At 37.8% G+C, this 22,889-nt stretch overlaps 1 protein-coding gene across 1 annotated transcript in view; it reads right to left on the bottom strand.

The window, feature by feature from the left end:
* LOC115413914 (A-kinase anchor protein 6-like) overlaps nucleotides 1–21,418 on the bottom strand; it is a 58,548-nt gene extending 37,130 nt beyond the window's left edge. The window contains exons 1-3 of the mRNA XM_030127057.1: nucleotides 21,232–21,418; nucleotides 15,510–15,682; nucleotides 14,013–14,258 (exon numbers count right to left, since the gene is read on the bottom strand). Coding sequence (XP_029982917.1) covers nucleotides 14,013–14,258; nucleotides 15,510–15,682; nucleotides 21,232–21,418 — 606 coding nt within the window. The remainder of the gene's footprint in view (nucleotides 1–14,012; nucleotides 14,259–15,509; nucleotides 15,683–21,231) is intronic.
* Nucleotides 21,419–22,889: the final 1,471 nt, after the last annotated feature.

Raw genomic sequence — 22,889 nt, 5'->3', positions numbered from 1 at the left:
ACTATTCTATTCTATTCTATTCTATTCTATTCTATTCTATTCTATTCTATTCTATTCTATTCTATTCTATTCATTCTGTTCTATTCTATTCTATTTATTTTATTCTAATCTATTCTGTTCTATTTATTCTATTCTGTTCTATTCTATTCTGTTTCATTCTTCTATTCTATTCTATTCTATTCTATTCTATTCTATTCTATTCTATTCTATTCAAACCTCAGTCAGATCTCAGTCTTCAGTCCTGGTGACCACCTTAACCTCAGATTTATGACTCGTCCCATTTAGAATCATTTCATGTTGAATTTCACTGTAAAACTCTTTTTTTTTTTTTTTCTTCACTAACTCGTCCTGATGGTGTGACAGGAAGTGGTCCGACACAAACACATCCTGTACCGTCACTTATTAAACTTTTCCGTCTAACTCCTGTGGTTTCCCGCTGACTCTGTGACCCCTGTATAAACCCAGCGGCCCGTCCACTCATGACCTTGGCTCTTGGGTCGTTTCTTCACCGTGGACTGAGTGGCAGGTCGTTGAACCGAGGACGACGGTTCATGGTAAGAGTCGAAACGGAGGAGGAAGCTAACAAATGACTTTATTCAGTATGTGGACAAAAGTCTGTGGACACGATGAATCCAGGTGTTTGTTTTCTAACAGAACAAAACACTAATGACTGTCAGAATATAGTTTCATATTATGGGATACATATCAGTGCATTGGTTTGTTTGGTTTATTATCTTTGTTTATTAAATGACTCAGATGTGATTTGGACTGAATTTATATCAACATCCATGACTCTGATTGTAAATGTTCATCACATCTGACTGAGGAAGAAAAATCTACCATTAAACTTTCATCTCAGTCTCATATCTTAATGTGAAATAGCTCCATTTGTTCTCAGTGAAAAACGTATCAGTCTCACAATTAGGGCCTGAAAATTGTAAAATATTCACGTTTGTTTTATTCTTGACTAGGGCTGTGTTTTGGCAAGCATCCGGCAATACAATACAAATCACAATAGGAGGATCACAATACAATATATCATGATACTGTTAAAAAGGCAATTTTTTTTGGTTAATTTTTTTCAAAGATTTTTTTCCCTCAAGAACTGACTTACATCAGAAATATGGACAAATACTGAACACATTTTTATTTGATTTCAACAAGATCTCATGTTATATCACAAAATGTTCCTGCGTTCAAACTGAAATTCTGTTTGACAGACATGACAGTTTCAGATCCTGTTCAAATGTTCATATTCTATTAGTTCAGAACTGACATCAGAACATTATTTTAGTTCAATCCCAACAAAGGAACGAACATTATTTAATAAAAGAGTGTTAAATAATAATAAATAAAATATAAACAAAAAAGAAAAACCAAAAAATTAACCTCCACAATATCTGCATTTGAATAAATACCTAAAAATATCGATACAATACTTTTTAATATCGGTGCAGTGTAGTGAAATGAAATATTGCGATATATTGCAGAACTGATATTTTCTAACTCCCCTATCCTTGACTATGGTTTTAAATGTTCTAAGTCTAAGTTGATCTCCTAAGTATTAATGTTTCTAAATTATATGGACATAAATATGTGGACACATCATGTCTACAGGTGTAAAATGTCCTGTTCATGAGGATCGGACACAGAAACATCAATATTTCCTTAAACTTTCTGCCCAGTTTCATATTAAAATGTGAAATAGCTCCATTTGTCCACAGATAAAGTAGTGCAGTAGTGAAAAAAAAGTCAATATTTTGAGTTAGTTTGTGCATAAAAATGAGTTTTACTTACATTTCTAGCAAGAAATGTATATTTCATTTCCATAATCACTCACTGAATGTACATAATCACTCGCTTTACTTGTTGTGAAGATTTTTCAGATCTCGTCAGAATAACGTGAAACTGCAGCATTAGTCAGTTGCTCAGGACGCTGCTATCACTGCGCATATCTGTGGACACACATTTCCACACAGGACTCTGTTGTGATTTTGCGTCATTTCATGGATCAAACCCTCCTTCACCTACTGCATGAGTTCAGTCTGAGGTTGGTTTGATGATTAACACATTATTCTGTAGCAGTGGGAGAAACTAATGTTGACAAAGTGATGAGTTATGACCGGATGGTAGTCGGATGTGTTTTATTTTTTAAATCGACCAGATCCTCTGCATTTAACTTCCTGTGCGGTGCGATCTCATTGATGGGTTTTGATGTGTCACAACACATTTTTAGGCAGAAACTAACTCAAAATACCGATTTTTTCACTAAATATGAAATGTCCGCTGTGTTTTTTGTTCTCACAGCCTGAATCTTGAAAGTCACATGACTCGGACACAGGCCAATGGAAAAGAATAGAATAAAAAAAGGTCAATATTTTACCATTTTCAGGCTCTAATTGTGAGACTGATATGTTTTCCACTGTGTACAAATGGAGCTGTTTCACATTTTAATATGGAACTGAGTTGAAAGTTTAAGGAAATATTGATGTTTCTGTGTCCGATCCTCATGAACAGGACATTTTACACCTGTAGACATGACGTGTCCACATATTTATGTCCATATAGTTTAGAAACATTAATATTCAGGAGTTCAACTTAGACGCAGAACATTTAAAATCATAGTCAAGGATAAAAAAAACTAAATCAATGTTGAGAGAAATTAAGTAATAATTCAACGTGTCCCGATACTTCTGTCCATTTACTGTACGATGTGTTCACTGACTGTCCGTTAAAGACCGTCTGCTCTGTGTCTGACTCAGCCTGCTTCTTCCCATAATCCTTTGCTGTTCCCTCTCTCTCTGTTTCTGTCTGTCATTTTTTTGATTCTCCGTCTCGACAGATGAAAGTGCTGCTGTTTTCCCTCAGACCAAGATGAAAGTCTGAGGTGTTTTGTTGACGCCATTACCATGGCAACGCCTCACCTGTCTGCCGGCCTCCAGCCCATTAACGAGCAGCTCTTAACGAGAAAACACCTCCTCAGAACGCCGCCGCCAACACCGCGCACGCCGGTCACGCCCCACAAACAAACAGCAAGCGGACCGCCGACGCACACGCCTAATCAAAGCCACGCAGACGCGGCGCCGTGTGCTCGTGGCGGGGAGTCGGCGGATCTTTAATCCTCAGCAGGTATCGATATCAGAGGCTCGATGTTGTCTTCTATTAGCTGCCTGAGAGACGCTGAAGGGGGAGGGGCTTTACATGGCGACATAGGGGAGGGGGGCGGCGACACCTGAACGGATACTAATGCGTCAGCGTTTATAACTTCCCAAAGTGTCAGTGTGTAAAACTAGGGTGTCAACATACGGGAGTCCAAACCCTCCCATCAGATGAATTTAAAAAAAACAAACAAAAAAAACCAATTACACTGATGACATTAACTGTTAAGGATGTCGAAATCATGTTGGTTCAGGTTCCACATTCAGACCAATGGGATCTAAAGTGGGTCAGAACCAGCAGAAGAACGGCCTCATTCAACTCTTCATAGTTCTGGTTTTTCAGCTCCTTTTTGTCTTATTCACTTTTTCATATTTTACTTCTTTCATTTTACCACTTTTTTTTTAAATGATTTTTGCGTCTGAATGTTTGTGTTTTTCCTTCCTTTGACTTTTCCGGTTTTTTCCCTATTAGTCCTGTTCCAGTTTTTTTTGTTCTTCTGTTTCATGTTTTAATATATATATTTTTTAATTTCCATTGTAGTTTTTCTTCATCTTTCTTGCATTTTTCCCTGTTTGTTGTATTTCCATCCTTTGTTTCAGTTTCTCTCAGTATCATTACTTAAGTTCTGAAACAACTGTTTTTGTTTTTTTTTTAAATTTGAATGAAATAATTAGATATGGGAAAAAGGGAGTGCCTTTGTATGATTGGCGGTTCGAACAGCCAATCACAGATCAGATGCAGTGTTCAAATAGTATGAATTGTCCATTTGTTTCTTTTTTTTTTAATCATTAAAATACACGTCTTGTGTTTTTTCCCTGTTTATTGTATCTATATCCTTTGGTTCAGTTTCTCAAAATATTTTATTTTATTTTTCATTTATTTAATCATTTTTTCAGTTCTGATTCAATAGTTTTATTTTTGTTGTTGTTTTTTTGTCATTTTAATGAAATCATTAGATATGGGAAAAATGCAGTTACAACAGCCAATCACAGATCAGATGCAGTGTTTAAATAGTGTGAATTTTCCATTTGTTTCTTTTTTTTGTCAATAAAATACACATTTCTTGTGTTTTTTCCCTGTTTGTTGTATTTATATCTTTTATTTCAGTTTTTCTACATATCATTAGTTCAGTTCTGATTCAATTGTTTTTTGTTTGTTTTTTTCAATTTTATTATTATTTTTTTTATTTTAATGAAATCAGTAGATATGGGGGAAAAGGGTGTGTCTTTGCATGACTGGCAGTACAAACAGCCAATCACAGATCAGATGCAGTGTGAATTGTCCATTTGTTTGTTTTTTTAAAATACACGTTTCTTGTGTTTTTTCCGTTTGTTGTATTTCTGTCCTCCTCTTCTTCTTCCTCTTCTTCTGTCCTTTCTTTCTTTGTTAACGCCTCCTTCTCGTCTCCACCGTCCACTCTCTGACCTCACGCTGTTTGCCGTTGACCTCTTGTCTCCGTCCCAGATGTAGCGGTAGATTAGCGTCCGTCCGTCCGTCCGTCCACGTTTCCATCTCTTTGTTGTTTCTTCTTCTGTCCTTTGCTGTATTTCTATCTTTCTCTTTTTCTTGTTATCTGTCCAGCTGATTCCTCCGTCCCCTGCTGCTGACAGTAGATGAACCCGTCCTCCCCCACTGTTTGCCCCCCCCCCCCAGTCCATCTCCATCCCATCGCCCCCCCCTCCCCATAAACCCGTCCAATCCTGCTCTTTGCCCTCCAGCTCTCCTCCATCACTCCCAACACACATCATCCTCTTCTTCTTCTTCTTCTTCTTCTTCCTGTGGTTTGAACCCCCTCCCCACCCCCGCCCCCCACATTCATAGCTCCGCCCACCTCACCTGCTGGCCTAAGACATGACCTGCCGCTGGATTTCATTAATCCTCTGAAACCCCGTCTCACTGGAATTACATTCATACAGAAAATCCCATTTTCTAATAACCACGACGACACCTGGATCACATGGTGAAAAGGAAGGAAGTGGATTTGTTTTTGAAGCTTCGGATGTTTTTTTTTTTTTTTTTAAATCAGACACGAAGAAGACGAGGCAGAGGATGTATTCACAAAAACAGAACCAGTGTCACTGTCCGTCAGCATCTGTTCTATGTGGATCAGAACCAGCTGAATGTGTGAGGTCGTCAGGTTCTGTTCTATGTTCCAGTCCTGTGGTCTGGATGCACATCAGTCTAAATATAGAAGTGGGCGGGACTTTCACTGGAGGAGAACTCAACTCATCCAATCACAGTCCATATGTGACTTCTATCAGTGATCAATAGGAACTAGACTGATATCTGGAACCATTTACATGTTCTAAACCATCAACAGATGGACCAGTAGAAGGAAAGGAACATTTAGAATATTTATAAAAACAAAAATGGACAAAAATGAACAAAATAATCAATAATATCAACAAAATGAATAAAAATGAACAAAAAATGTACAAAAAGGACAAAAATGAACAAAACAATCAACAAATGAACAAAAATAATTAACAAAATGAAAAAAAATCCACCAAAAAAATCATCAAAATGAACAAAAAATCAACAAAATTATCAACAAAATGAAAAAAAAATGAACAAAAAGATCTACAAAATGAACAAAAATAAACAATAATCAGAAAAATGGAGAAAGAAAATTGACAAAATGAACAAAAATGAACAAATAAATCAACAAAATGAACCCAAAATCAACAAAATGAAAAAAAAAAAAATCTACAAAATGAACAAAAATGACCAAAAAAAATCCACAAATGAACAAAATACTCAACAAAATGAAAAAAAAAATTAACAAAAGGAACAAAAATCAACAAAATTAACAAAAAAATCAAAAATTATTAACAAAAATTAACAAAAAAAAATCCACAAAATAATTAACAAAACAATCATTAGTAAAGGCAAATTTGTAATAATTAACAAATTCGTCAAAAAATTCAAGAACGAAAATTTCTCTAAACTGTGAACAAACTTTATCAACATTGTTCCAAAGATGATACAGATAAAATATGAAATGAATGTGTCCAGTAGTTTAGGAGAAGACAATGTTTGAAGAAATTACTAATGAAGACGAAGATGACAGTGAAGATGACGAAGCCCTTTCACCAACTGGAAACATTTAGTGAGTAAAATAAGGGTTTATGACCTTTAGAAGTGTCCAAGGATATTTGGATGTGTGTATTTAATACTGAATGTGTCACCGTTGTCTGAGTAAAAGTGTCACATCTGTGGTTTTTTTTCACTAATTCACTCATAAAATACTCTATTTCAAACCCCAGGAGGCTCCGTTTGTCCTTAAATCAGCGTCTGTGTGAAATCCTAATCAGCTGTGTGTGTGTGTCGTCGGGGGGGGGGGGGGGCTTGACTCCATTAATTCTTGGTCGCCCTGAGCGTCTCCTCTACAACAGGGAGTCATCGGGGGCCCGGGGCCGAACGGGGGACCGGCTGGTCCACGTCCACCGGGAACCGTAATTCAATTAACATCCAGGTTCAACTCCAAGGAAACGCAACGGAAGACAAAGACGGACGACGTTTAACTCTGACCGGCCACGCCCACATTCCACACAACAGCCAATGTGTGCGGAGTCTAGTGACGGGGTACATGAGTATGTAACACTGTTTATTATAGGATGGATTTAGTGGATGGATCAGAATTCAAACAATCAAACTAACATGTTGTGTGTCTGTGTGTGGTTGTGCATCTGTGTGTAGTTCTGTAGTTGTGTGTAGTTGTGTATAGTTGTGTAGTTGTGTGTAGTTGTGTGTGGCTGTGTAGTTGTGTATAGTTGTGTATAGTTATGTAGTTGTGTGTAGTTGTGTATAGTTGTGCGTCTGTGTGCAGTTGTGTATAATTATGTAGTTGTGTGTAGTTGTGTATAGCTGTGCGTCTGTAGTGCTGTATAGTTGTGTAGTAGTGTATAGTTGTGTGTGGTTGTGTAGTTGTGTATAGTTGTGTGCGATTGTGTAGTTGCGCATCTGTGTGTGGTTGTGTGTAGTTGTGCATAGCTGTGTGCAGTTGTGTAGTTGTGTGTAGTTGTGTGTCTGTGTATAGTTGTGTGCATCTGCGTATAGTTGTGTAGTTGTGTATAGTTGTGCGTCTGTGCATAGTTGTGTGTCTGTGTAAAGTTGTGTGTCTGTGTATAGTTGTGCGTCTGTATATAGTTGTGTAGTCGTGTATAGTTGTGTGTCTGTGTATAGTTGTGTTTCTGTGCATAGTTGTGCGTCTGTGTATAGTTGTGTAGTTGTGTATAGTGGTGTTTCTGTGTATAGTTGTGTGTCTGTGTATAGTTGTGTGCAGTTGTGTAGTTGTGTGTAGTTGTGTGTCTGTGTATAGATGTGTAGTTGTGTATAGCTGTGTAGTTGTGTAGAACTGTGTAGTTGTGTATAGTTGTGTGTTTGTGTGTAGTTGTGTGCATCTGTGTGTAGTTGTGTATAGTTGTGTAGTTGTGTATAGTTGTGTTTGTCTATGTATGGTTGTGTATAGTTGTGTACATCTGTGTGTCTGTGTATAGTTGTGTACATCTGTGTGTCTGTGTATAGTTGTGTACATCTGTGTGTCTGTGTATAGTTGTGTAAGTCTGTGTGTCTGTGTATAGTTGTGTACGTCTGTGTGTCTGTGTATAGTTGTGTACGTCTGTGTGTCTGTGTATAGTTGTGTACGTCTGTGTGTCTGTGTATAGTTGTGTACGTCTGTGTGTCTGTGTATAGTTGTGTACGTCTGTGTGTCTGTGTATAGTTGTGTACGTCTGTGTGTAGTTGTGTACGGCTGTATATAGTTGTGTATGTGTGTGTGTGTGTGTGTGCATGGTCGCCGTGGTGACCCTGTCCGTCCCCTGCTGCTTTTCTCATCCGTCCGTACAGTCGTCCGCTGCAGCGCTCAGATCGAACCCATTTATGATCCGATCGCCAAAAACAGACAAATGATCGCTAAAAATGGAGCAGACGCCCCCACCCCCCCACCCCCCGTTTAACCTCCTCTTCTCTCTCTCCATACAAATGACTCCTATCGATATTTCCAATCTTCATTTGGCGGCGGCGTCCTCGCTCTGCCTGGAATCGACGGCGTCCCACTGCGAACCCTGACGAGGATCAACAGTGACGACTTCGCAGTCTTCGCACAAACACCGCTTTGTGTTCGCGTTCATGAATCCGACCGCAGACGCCGGGTGACGTCAGGAGTCCGGTCAGCGTTCGGGCGTTGACGGCGGCGCTCGATGGTCATTAACGGGAGTTCCACCAAAACGTCGCCGTTTCCATGGACGTTAAATCACATGATGCGATAAGACGCGTGTGTTTATTTGTCCCAAAGCGTTTCATCAGAACGGAGTTTTTGTGACGAACATAAAGTGTTTCCACCTGCTGTGAAGAGTCTAATCGGCTGGAAACAGAAGAAGACGAAGCAGGAGGAGGGTCACGTTCCGCTGGATTACACACACGTTTATTTCATCTTTTATCAACGACTCCTTTCAACTTCAACATTATATGTAGAATATTTCCTTTTATAAAGACAAAAAAAATGCACAAATACATAAATACATGCGTCTGCTGCTCTGGTTTTGTTTTTACATTGTGTTTATATGTGAGATAAGATTCCCTCACATACTTATGAACGTCTAAATCACAGGTGTCAAACATGCGGCCCGGGGGCCAAATCCAGCCCGCCAAAGGGTTCAATCTGGCCCCTGGGATGAAAAAATTAACCAAAAAAATCTACAAAATGAATGAAAATAGACAAAATAATGAACAAAATCAACAAAAATACACAAAATGAATAATAAGGTTGTGTCCTCGATATATCTCTGAGTTTAAATACAGGTTATGATTATATGAAATAAATGCTTTGAATTAAATGATGCTTTATATTTACAGATAAAACACAACTATAAATGAACGGTACAAACCGAAAAAATACAGAAAAACAACTGCGGAAAACGGCAAAAAAAAAAGAGCGAAACTTGACAAAAACACGTTAAAACCCACTAGTAGAACACTCCAAAACCGCACTATCAATCTACAGAATGAATAAAAATGGACAAAATAATCAACAAAAAAATCAAAATGAATAATAAGGTTGTGTCCTCGATATATCTCTGAGTTTAAATACACGTTATGATTATATGAAATAAACGCTTTGAATTAAATTATGCTTTTTATCTACAGATAAAACACAACTATCAATGTACGAACCACAAAAATACAGAAAAACAACTGCGGAGAACGGCAAAAAAAAAAAAAGAGCGAAACTTGACAAAAACACGTTAAAACCCACTAGTAGAACACTCCAAAACAGCACTATCAATCTACAGAATGAATAAAAATGGACAAAATAATCAACAAAATCAACAAAAATCAACAAAAAAATCAACAAAATGAATAATAAGGTTGCTTCCTCGATACATCTCCAAGTTTAAATACAGGTTATGATTATATGAAATAAATGCTTTGAATTAAATGATGCTTTATATTTACAGATAAAACACAACTATCAATGAACTGTACGAACCACAAAAATACAGAAAAACAACTGTGGAAAACGGCAAAAAAAGGAGCGAAACTTGACAAAAACACGTTAAAACCCACTAGTAGAACACTCCAAAACAGCACTATCACTATTATTTACAATTATTTACATAAATTCACCAGTAAAACCTCAATAAAACACTGCTAAAAGTCACAAAAGTCTTCCGTGTCTCTCTCACCGACTGCACTCTGCTGCTTTAAGCCCCGCCCACTTCCACCCCTCCCCTTCAGCCAACGACAGACCTCTACCCTAATGTGTTGTAGACCAATAGAAAGAACCCGACCTGAGATAAAAGAGGACGGCTGGAACTTTTTTAAATAAATTGTTGGATGCGTTCATGTGTTGTTTTTGTTTTTACAAATGTCTGAATATCTGTGTTTGAACTGTAGATGGAAATGTGGTTCTTATACATACATACATGAGTTAATGGACCTGTGTGTGTGTGTGTGTGTGTGTGTGTGTGTGGTTGTCAGTCACACGGCAGGGCTAGGCTAATCAGCGCAGCTAGCTGTTCGCTGTGTGACAGAGGCTGATTAATATCCTGTTAGCGTCCCGCCGCTTTAAGGCTAACTGCTGTTTCCTCTATACATCCACGGTGGTTTTCATCTGCCCTCATTAAGACAAGGGAACGGCGAACGCACAAATAACACACACACACACACACACACACACACACACACAACAACGGCTGATTGGACGACGCTCTGGTACCGAATTTACAAACAGTTCAAGTTAGAGAAGAAAAGTTCACAAGACGCCGAACGGAAACGCACACGACGAGCGGGTTCAGTACGTTTGAGTGGGTTTAGCATCGACACATTCACACCAAAGGAAACGAAGAACTAGAACACATAGAACTACAGAGCAGGAAACAAAGAACTAGAACACATAGAACTACAGAGCAGGAAACAAAGAACTAGAACACATAGAACTACAGAGCAGGAAACAAAGAACTAGAACATATAGAACTACAGACCAGGAAACAAAGAACTAGAACACATAGGACTACAGACAGGAAACAAAGAACTAGAACATATAGAACTACAGACCAGGAAACAAAGAACTAGAACACATAGGACTACAGACAGGAAACAAAGAACTAGAACATATAGAACTACAGACCAGGAAACAAAGAACTAGAACACATAGAACTACAGACCAGGAAACAAAGAACTAGAACACATAGAACTACAGACCAGGAAACAAAGAACTAGAACACATAGGACTACAGACAGGAAACAAAGAACTAGAACATATAGAACTACAGACCAGGAAACAAAGAACTAGAACACATAGAACTACAGACCAGGAAACAAAGAACTAGAACACATAGAACTACAGACCAGGAAACAAAGAACTAGAACATATAGAACTACAGACCAGGAAACAAAGAACTAGAACACATAGGACTACAGACAGGAAACAAAGAACTAGAACATATAGAACTACAGACCAGGAAAAAAAGAACTAGAATATATAGAACTACAGACCAGGAAACAAAGAACTAGAACACATAGAACTACAGACCAGGAAACAAAGAACTAGAACATATAGAACTACAGACCAAGAAACAAAGAACTAGAACATATAGAACTACAGACCAGGAAAAAAAGAACTAGAACATATAGAACTACGGACCAGGAAACAAAGAACTAGAACATATAGAACTACAGACCAGGAAACAAAGAACTAGAACATACAGAACTACAGACCAGGAAACAAAGAACTAGAACGCATAGAACTACAGACCAGGAAACAAAGAACTAGAACATATAGAACTACAGACCAGGAAACAAAGAACTAGAACGCATAGAACTACAGACCAGGAAATGAAGAATGAGAACACATAGAACTACAGACCAGGAAAAGAACTATAACGCATAGAACTACAGACCAGGAAAAGAACTATAACGCATAGAACTACAGACCAGGAAAAGAAGAACTAGAACAAATAGAACTACTGACCAGGAAAAAAAGAACTAGAATATATAGAACTACGGACCAGGAAACAAAGAACTAGAACACATAGAACTACAGACCAGGAAACAAAGAACTAGAACATATAGAACTACAGACCAGGAAAAAAAGAACTAGAACATATAGAACTACGGACCAGGAAACAAAGAACTAGAACATATAGAACTACAGACCAGGAAACAAAGAACTAGAACATATAGAACTACAAACCAAGAAACAAAGAACTAGAACATATAGAACAACAGACCAGGAAAAAAAGAACTAGAGCATATAGAACTACGGACCAGGAAACAAAGAACTAGAACATATAGAACTACAGACCAGGAAACAAAGAACTAGAACATATAGAACTACAGACCAGGAAACAAAGAACTAGAACGCATAGAACTACAGACCAGGAAACAAAGAACTAGAACATATAGAACTACAGACCAGGAAAAAAAGAACTATAACGCATAGAACTACAGACCAGGAAATGAAGAATGAGAACACATGGAACTACAGACCTGGAAACAAAGAATGAGAACACATAGAACTACAGACCAGGAAAAGAACTATAACGCATAGAACTACAGACCAGGAAAAGAACTATAACGCATAGAACTACAGACCAGGAAAAGAAGAACTAGAACAAATAGAACTACTGACCAGGAAAAAAGAACTAGAATATATAGAACTACGGACCAGGAAACAAAGAACTAGAACACATAGAACTACAGACCAGGAAACAAAGAACTAGAACATATAGAACTACAGACCAGGAAAAAAAGAACTAGAACATATAGAACTACGGACCAGGAAACAAAGAACTAGAACATATAGAACTACAGACCAGGAAACAAAGAACTAGAACATATAGAACTACAAACCAAGAAACAAAGAACTAGAACATATAGAACAACAGACCAGGAAAAAAAGAACTAGAGCATATAGAACTACGGACCAGGAAACAAAGAACTAGAACATATAGAACTACAGACCAGGAAACAAAGAACTAGAACATATAGAACTACAGACCAGGAAACAAAGAACTAGAACGCATAGAACTACAGACCAGGAAACAAAGAACTAGAACATATAGAACTACAGACCAGGAAAAAAAGAACTATAACGCATAGAACTACAGACCAGGAAATGAAGAATGAGAACACATGGAACTACAGACCTGGAAACAAAGAATGAGAACACATAGAACTACAGACCAGGAAAAGAACTATAATGCATAGAACTACAGACCAGGAAAAGAAGAACTAGAACAAATAGAACTACTGACCAGGAAAAAAAGAACTAGAACATATAGAACTACAAACCAGGAAACAAAGAACTAGGACGCACAGAACTACAGACCAGGAAAAGAACTAGAACACATAGAACTACAGACCAGGAAACAAAGAACTAGAACATATAGAACTACAGACCAGGAAACAAAGAACTAGAACGCATAGAACGACAGACCAGGAAACAAAGAATTAGAACGCATAGAACTACAGACCAGGAAATGAAGAACAAGAACACATAGAACTACAGACCAGGAAAAGAACTAGAACACATAGAACTACAGACCAGGAAACGAAGAACAAGAACACATAGAACTACAGACCAGGAAAAGAACTAGAACACACACAACTACAGACCAGGAAAAGAACTAGAACATATAGAACTACCGACCAGGAAACAAAGAACTAGAACACATAGAACTACAGACCAGGAAAAGAACTAGAACACATTGAACTACAGACCAGGAAAAGAAGAACTAGAACACATAGAACTACAGACCAGGAAAAGAACTAGAACGCATAAAACTACAGACCCAGAAACGAAGAACTAGAACACATAGAACTACAGACTAGGAAAAGAAGAACTAGAATACATAGAACTACAGACCAGGAAAAGAAGAACTAGAACACATAGAACTACAGACCAGGAAACAAAGAACTAGAACACATAGAACTACAGACCAGGAAAAGAAGAACTCGAACACATAGAACTACAGACCAGGAACAGAACTAGAACACATAGAACTACAGACCAGGACAAGAACTAGAACACATAGAACTACAGATGAGGAAACAAAGAACTAGAGCGCATAGAACTGCAGACCAGGAAAAGAACTAGAACACACAGAACAATAGACCAGGAAAAGAACTAAATAACACAGAACTACAGACCAGGAATAGAAGAACTTTGTAAAGGTGTGGTGCGTCTGTGTGTAATTGTGTCATGTGTTTTTTTCTTAAATGTGTGGTGCATGTTTCGGTAAAGGAGTCATGTGTCTTTCTGTAAATGCGTGGTGCTTGTTTCCGTAAATGCGTGTTTTCCGTAAATGCGTGTTTTCCATAAATGCGTGTTTTCCATAAATGCGTGTTACCTTGAAGCTGCCCAGCTGGGCCGTGGCGTCCTTGTCCTGTCGGAGGCAGGAGTTGAAGATCAGCAGCTCGGTGTCCCTCAGCCAGGCCTTCAGCTCTTTGATGCGAGCCTCCAGCTGCTCCAGGAGAGAGTTGGTCAGCGGAGACAGTGCCGAGCGGGACGTCTCCGTGGTGACGCCCACCCGCAGGGCGTCGGCCGACCGGTTCCGCCGGGATGGACCGGGCCCCGAATGCTCCGACAGGATTTTCTGTAAGGAGACAAAATGGAGTAGGTGAGCCGTGTCGATATCCCATCATGCGAAGCAGTGCGTCAGTCAATATGTACAGAGTCATTAATCACTGAGGCGCAGAAACGCCGGGATCGATGAGGAGGACGGTGAGGATCCGAACGGACAGCGCCGACATTAATCTGATGTCATTTATGTCACCGTTACTGTTAAAGATGTAACAATAATCACAGCGTTTGTTCCTGTTGGTGCCGATGTCGGTTTATTGATTATCAGGCCGCTGTTTATTGTTTATTCTAGTCTGGAATGTTTGTTTGGTAGAACATTTATAGGTGGGGTCCGAGATGTTTTCCTGGAGCATTTTTTACTATATTGCTTAAAATCCCCTTCACACCCTGATTACAAGCAATTAATTAAATGCTCTAACACAAAAATAAAAAAACTGAGTCACCTGTGGAACGGACAGGACTGAAAAAACGCCATCCAATCATTTTGAACGCCCACTCGAAATGATTGAATGGTGATATGTCTGTCAAACTCAGCTACCATTTGTCCCTCCCCCCCTCTGTTCATAACCCTCTTCAAGCATGAATTGTGCGTTCTCAGAGGTTTGAAGCACTTGAACAGGAAACAAAGACAGAGACAGAGCTAGGATATATTACTTATATTAGCTATATTAGTTATACTGGCTATATTAACTATATTAGTTATATTAGCTATATTAACTATATTAGTTATAGTAGCTATATTAGTTTTATTAGCTATATTAGCTATATTGATTATATTAGCTATATTAGTTATATTAACTATATTAGTTATACTGGCTATATTAGCTATATTAGTTATATTAGCTATATTAGCTATATTAGTTATACTGGCTATATTAGCTATATTAGTTATATTAGCTATATTAATTATATTAGTTATATTGGCTATATTAGTTATATTACTTATATTAGCTATATTACTTATATTAGCTATATTAGTTATATTAGTTATATTACTTATATTAGCTATATTAGCTATATCAGTTATATTAGCTATATTAGTTATAGTAGCCATATTAGCTATATTAGCCATATTAGCTATATTAGTTATATTAGGATGCAAAGTTCACCGGTAAACTGTTTAGTCACTAACATAAATCAGTAGTAAATGTACCGTTAGTCACATAGGTCTAAACTGGGGCTGTTCTGGAAGAGCGGGGGGGCTGGAGGAGATTGGATGAGGTATGCATGGATCTAAGAGCCGGAGCCTCAGGCGGGGCTGTACGGGGCTGGAGCCGGGAACAGAGCCAGAGCTGGGGCCTGAGCTGGGGCAGGGCCGGGGCCAGGGCCGGGGCCAGGGCTGTAGCCGGCGTCGGAGACGGAGCCTCAGCCGGGGTCGGAGCAGGAGCTGGGGCTGGGGGGCCTTAGCCTCAGCTGGTGAATTGTTGCTGTGCAGCGCTCGTGAACAAGCATTGCACGTGCCAGCGCTCTGGAGGCGTGGCTTCGGAGGGACGTCTGAAGAAAGGGGTTTGGACTTTTGAACTGAGTATTTTCAAAATGTAGCTGCTCAAACCGTTTTTCTAAGATCTCAGACCCCACCTTTAAAATCAGAGTCATGGATGTTGATATAAATTCAGTCCAAACCATCTGTGAGTCATTTTAGAAACAAAGGTAATAACTGAACCCAAACTAACCAGTGCAGTGATGTTTATCCCATAATATAAAACTATATTCTGACATTAGTCACTATTGTTTTGTTAGAAAATAAACACCTGGACTCAATGCGTCTACATACTTTTGGACACATATTAGACCTACTCAAACACTTGTTTTTGTTTCAGTATTTGTTTTTTTTTCTTCTATCAGACTCATCTTTGTTCGTTCCTTGTATTTTCCGTCCTCATAAACATCCCTTTACTCCGTCTTGTCGTCCTCAGGGTGGACCTCGGCCTGTTTTGTCAGATTTCTCAGGATCAGATGCTGTTTTCTGTCTTTGTTCCCATTTTAACAAGCGGCGGTAATGACGAGGGAAACTTCCGCCGCCGCCGCTTATGGCGCCCTGCATGGGTCCCGTCCGCTCATTTGCATATGTATGCGTTCATACAAAGCAGCGTTGAGCGGCGGGTTTGTGCACGCTCTGCCTCCTGAGTGGAAACAGTCCTTGGGCTGAACGGAGGCAGGTAAAAGCGGCCCATTAGACGACGGAGGGGACGGTAAACGGACCCCCTGACCGCTCAAATGGGCAGGTAGCTTTGTATTCAGAGGAAGGAGGCGACGATTACCAGTCCGTCAGAGGGAGGTGGACGGATGGACGACGGCGGCGAGCGTTTGAGAGGATGTCGTTTAAAGAACACAAAGTAGACGCAAAAACATCATTTATTTGTGTGAACTTTTTTCCGATAGCTGCGGGAGGCGGAGTTGAACAAACGACCGCTTCTAAAAGACATTTGATCGTGTGGTTTCTACAGGTTTATGAACATCTATGTGATCAGAGGATTAAATACAGGAAACCCTTAGATTTAACAACCTTTAATGTCAGAACAATAATAAAAAAAATGTAATAAAGTCAGAATTCTGAGAAAAAACGTCAGAATTCAGACTTTTTTTCTCAGAATTCTGACTTTCATCTCAGTAAAATAAAAACATATTTTAAAAAGTCAGAATTCAGACTTTTTTTCTCAGAATTCTGACTTCCATCTCAGTACAAAAATTACAAAAATAAAATAAAAAAAGTCAGAATTCAGACTTTTTTTTCAGAATTCTGACTTCCATCTCAGTACAATAATAATAAAAAAAAAAAATTAAAAAGCAATAATTCAGACTTTTTTTCCCTCCAAATCCTGACTTCCATCTCAGTACAAAAATTTTTAAAAATAAAACAAAAAAGTCAGAATTCAGACTTTTTTTTTTTTTTTTTTCAGAATTCTGACTTCCATCTCAGTACAAAAATTAAAAAAATAAAATAAAAAAAGTCAGAATTCAGACTTTTTTTTCAGAATTCTGACTTCCATCTCAGTACAATAATAATAAAAAAAAAAAAATTAAAAAGCAATAATTCAGACTTTTTTCCCTCCGAATTCTGACTTCCATCTCAGTACAAAAATTTTTAAAAATAAAACAAAAAAGTCAGAATTCAGACTTTTTTTTTTTTCAGAATTCTGACTTCCATCTCAGTACAATAATAATAATACAAAAAATTTTGAAAAGTCAGAATTCAGACTTTTTTTCTCAGAATTCTGACTTTCATCTCAGTACAATGATAATATATATATATATATATATATATATATATATATATATATATATATATATATATATATATATATGTACATATATATATATTTAAAAAAGTCAGAATTCAGACATTTTTTTCAGAATTCTGACTTTCATTTCAGTACAATAAAAAAATATTTAAAAAAAGTCAGAGTTCAGACTTTTTTTCTCAGAATTCTGACTTTCATCTCAGTGCAATGATAAAAAATATATATATTTTTAAAAAGTCAGATTTCATCCTTTTTTTTTCTTACAATTCTGACTTTCATATCAATACAATAATAATAATAATAATAATAATAATAATAATAATAATAATAATAATAATAATAGTAATACAAATATTTTAAAAAGTCAGAATTCAGACTTTTTTTCTCAGAATTCTGACTTCCATCTCAGTACAAAAATTACAAAAATAAAATAAAAAAAGTCAGAATTCAGACTTTTTTTTTCAGAATTCTGACTTCCATCTCAGTACAATAATAATAAAAAAAAAAAAATTAAAAAGCAATAATTCAGACTTTTTTTCCCTCCAAATCCTGACTTCCATCTCAGTACAAAAATTTTTAAAAATAAAACAAAAAAGTCAGAATTCAGACTTTTTTTTTTTTTTTTCAGAATTCTGACTTCCATCTCAGTACAATAATAATAATACAAAAAAATTTAAAAAGTCAGAATTCAGACTTTTTTTCTCAGAATTCTGACTTTCATCTCAGTACAATGATAATATGTATACATATATATATATATATATATATATATATATATATATATATATATATATATATATATATATATATATATATAAAGTCAGAATTCAGACATTTTTTTCAGAATTCTGACTTTCATTTCAGTACAATAAAAAAATATTTTTAAAAAGTCAGATTTCATACTTTTTTTTCTTACAATTCTGACTTTCATATCAATACAATAATAATAATAATAATAATAATAATAATAATAATAATAATAATAATAATACAAATATTTTAAAAAGTCAGAATTCAGACTTTTTTTCTCAGAATTCTGACTTTCATCTCAGTACAAAAATATAAAAAATTAAAACAGTCAGAATTTCAAGATTAAAGTCAGAATTTTGACTTTTTCCTCAGAATAATAATTTAAACTTATTTATTTATTTATTTTTTCCCAATGGCCCTAATCCTCTTCCGTACTGGTGAGATAAAGACAAAAAAATCCAACTAATTGGGTTTTCAGGTTAAAGTCAGGACATACTGTGAGTCCAGAGCAACAGCAAACTCAGATCTGGTGATTGATCCTGATTCTTTGCGTTCAAACACCGTTAAAGTCCACAGATGTGATTCCAGTCGTACGTCCTCTGACCTACAGCAGCCACAGTCTGTGCCAAACCTCTGGAATCTTCTCGACATTATTTCATCTGAATGAAAACGTCACAAACGACTTCAGCTTCTTCCTGTTTTCTCAGATAAAACCCAAACAGACGGACTCTGCTCTGCCTGAACCTGGTTTTTATGGACAGATTTCATCCTAATCCTGCTTCTGTCCGTTTATTCGTTCATCTATTCGCCCCGTTCTCACACTTTGACAGTTTGACCTTGAACAACTGCATAAAACGACAGCGCTGCCAAAATCCACAACAACCAAGACAAAAGCTAATTTACTACCTCTTTATTTTCTGCAGCGTGTGTGTGTGTGTGCGTGTGCGTCATAAATTCTTCATAAGGCCAGGACAGTTCAGAGGCGACGAGCAGGACATCAATTCCAGTTAATTCCCAATTTGTGTCAGAGCAGCAGATGCCGACGCCAGCACTGATAGGTCTGTTAATATGCTACGGAGACGCCATGTTGGGGGGGGGGGGCATAAACAGAGGAGACGCCGCCAAAGTGGAGGAGAGAATGTGATACTTTGGAGGAGAAGAAAAGAAGTGTTGAATATACCGACCTTCAACACTGGGATGGAAGAGGAAGACGCCATTCAACTGAGATCAGCAACTTCACCTTTATTATTATTATTATTATTATTGTTATTATTACCAGTTCAACACTGGGATGGAAGAGGAAGGCGCCATTCAACTGAGATCAGCAACTTCACCTTTATTATTATTATTATTATTATTATTATTGTTATTTTTACCAGTTCAGTCTTTAGTAGATGTGACGTAAACACCTCTAACTTCACAACTACACCATAAATAAATGCATGAATCCCACATTTTCATCCATTTTCATCAACACTATAGATACAGTCAATGTGTTAAATCACTATGAACACCCTCGTTCATATTTAATGACACTGATTGAACCAAATTATTATGAAATAGAAATATATATATATATTAAAAAAAACTAATACAGAAATGGATTTAAGTCTTGGTTTAATAAATGTTACAAACTCCGTTTTACTAAAATGATAAAAAAAAGGGGATGAAAATATGGAATAACAGATAAATGTTTTGGAGTTGTGCATTCCTTTTATCCATCCATCCATCCATCCATCCATCCATCCATCACTTCTTCTACACTGATCTGCCTTGGCGGAGGTCTGCGCTCTCCAAGTGCTTTTCTAGTTTAAGGAAGTGAGTATTTCAGATTCATTCATTCAAAAACGCTGACGTTCAGAAGAACCCACTCAGTTGAATAGAATAAAAGCCTGGAGACAGAAGCAGGTAGAAGGTATTTCAACCTGACCTTCCCCTTCACAGTCAAAGACAACATCTGCATTTAGTCTTTTAGTTAAAGAAAACCATCTGATAGACTCATATAAAACGGGTTTGCTCATCTGACACTTTCAGCTCATTTCATTCAGACTCATTGACTGAACTGGTCTAAAAAAAACCCTGAAGGAACTGAAAAGGGTTTTGTTAAATAAAAGTACCAGGGCTTTCCTGGTATTAGCCAAAGATAAACCTCATTTGTGTTTAAGTGATATTTAATTTTGCATCATTATTGACTATATTAACACTGTAAATGTGAACAAAAAATAAAGACACATCTGAAACGTCCAAGAAGTTGGAGTCGATGAATCTGATGGAGGAAAAGTCTCAACTTGACTTTTGTGGATTAATTGAGACTCACACTGATTTAGATGTTGCAGTTCCAGTAAAAACTGCACATATTCATATTAAACCAGTAAAACACAGACCTGGAACATGACTTTAATAAGACACAAAAACCTGGTTCATAGTTTTTCTTCCAAACTCACTGGTTTATGAAGATCTTTAATCTGAACCCTATAATAAACACTGGTGTTTCAGCTTCTATGAGTCAAATGTTTCCTCATAATAATCTGAAAAACTAAAGAACAACTCAATCCATCAAAGTAAAAGAAAAACTGAAACACTTATAAAACTGTAAAACTAAACTGAAAACCCTGTGAACATTTGAGAAGCATCTGACCGGTAACCGTCCAATCACAGCGCAGTAACCGAGACCGAAGGAGAAGCAGAGACTGAAACGGAGATTAAAAAAGCAGCGCTTCACTGCGTCCGGTTCAGTCTCTACCCACAATCCCCTCTGTTCCCGGCTGAGGCGCACACACACACACATACACACACACACACACACACACACACAGAGCAAGGCGTGTGTGACCCAGCAGTGAGAGTCCAACTGTCTGTTTGTGGGTAATAGAAGTTTAATCACAGTCTGGTTACGGCGGCGGAGAGCGACAGCCTCATCTGCTGCCGTTGTTTCATTTCCGAGATGGAATCTGTTTGAGCGAGGTTGAAACACATGTTAATGCTCGCACGCACGCTCTGCCAATAAATCCGCGTTTGTGTGATGTGCGAGCGTGTGCGTCATCTGGGAGTACGAGGAGGCGACGCACACATCCGCAGATGGCTTCCTGTTTGTGTGAGCGCGCTCGGTGCGTCGCTGCCGCACCGCTCGGTCGACGGGAGACGCTTTGTTTCTTCGCAGAACAAAGTCGCGTCGCGGCATTTGAGGCTCCTGACGAGCCGCCGCCAGCTGCCGCCGCACAGACCTGGAATTAATCACCTCACCTCTGGGGAAACAACAACCGCCGCCGACGTGCCCGTCAGCAAGGCACGCTCCGGTCCCCCGGAAGTTAGAGACGCCAAAGGAAGTCCAACCAAAGTACCTCAACTACAAGGAGAGGTCTATATATGTTTATATACAAGACTATGTACGACCTGTCTATGTACGACAGGTCTATATACAACAAGTCTATGTACGACAAGTCTATGTACGACAAGTCTATGTACGACAAGTCTATGTACGGCAAGTCTATGTACGACAAGTCTATGTACGGCAAGTCTATGTACGGCAAGTCTATGTACGACAAGTCTATGTACGGCAAGTCTATGTACGGCAAGTCTATATACAACAAGTCTATGTACGGCAAGTCTATGTACGGCAAGTCTATATACAACAAGTCTATGTACGGCAAGTCTATGTACGACAAGTCTATGTACGGCAAGTCTATGTACGACAAGTCTATGTACGACAAGTCTATGTATGACAGGTCTACATACAACAAGTCTACGTATGACAAGTCTATGTACGACAAGTCTATGCATGACAAGTCTATGTGCGACAAGTCTATGTACGACAAGTCTATGTATGACAAGTCTATATATGACAAGTCTATGTACGACAGGTCTACATACGACAAGGCTATGTATGACAAGTCTATGTACGACAAGTCTATGTATGACAGGTCTACATACGACAAGTCTACGTATGACAAGTCTATGTACGACAAGTCTATGCATGACAAGTCTATGTATGACAAGTCTATGTATGACAAGTCTATGTACGACAAGTCTATGTATGACAAGTCTATGTACGGCAGGTCTATATACGACAAGTCTATATACAACAAGTCTATATACGACAAGTCTATGTACGACAGGTCTATATACAACAAGTCTATGTATGACAAGTCTATGTACGACAAGTCTATATATAACAAGTCTATATACGACAAGTCTATGTACGGCAGGCCTATATACGACAAGTCTATGTATGACAAGTCTATGTACGACAAGTCTATGTACGACAAGTCTATGTATGACATGTCTATATACAAGTCTGTATGTGACAAGCCTATGTACAACCTCTATATAAATGACAGGTCTATATATGACCTGTCTATATAAGACAAGTCTATATATGACAAGTCTATGTACGACAAGTCTATGTATGAAAAGTCTTTGTACGACAAGTCTATATACGACAAGTCTATGTATGACAAGTCTATATACAACAAGTCTATGTATGACAAGTCTATATATGTTTATATACGACAAGAGTATGTACGACCTGTATATATACACGACAGGTCTATATATGACAAGTCAATGTATGACAAGTCTATGTACAACAAGTCTATGTATGACATGTACAGGGGTTGGACAAAATAATGGAAACACCTTAAAAAATCAACAAA

This window comes from Sphaeramia orbicularis, chromosome 22 (genome assembly GCF_902148855.1).
Source record: "Sphaeramia orbicularis chromosome 22, fSphaOr1.1, whole genome shotgun sequence".
Classification (NCBI taxonomy): domain Eukaryota; kingdom Metazoa; phylum Chordata; class Actinopteri; order Kurtiformes; family Apogonidae; genus Sphaeramia; species Sphaeramia orbicularis.
This window is presented reverse-complemented; position numbering and strand designations above follow the sequence as displayed.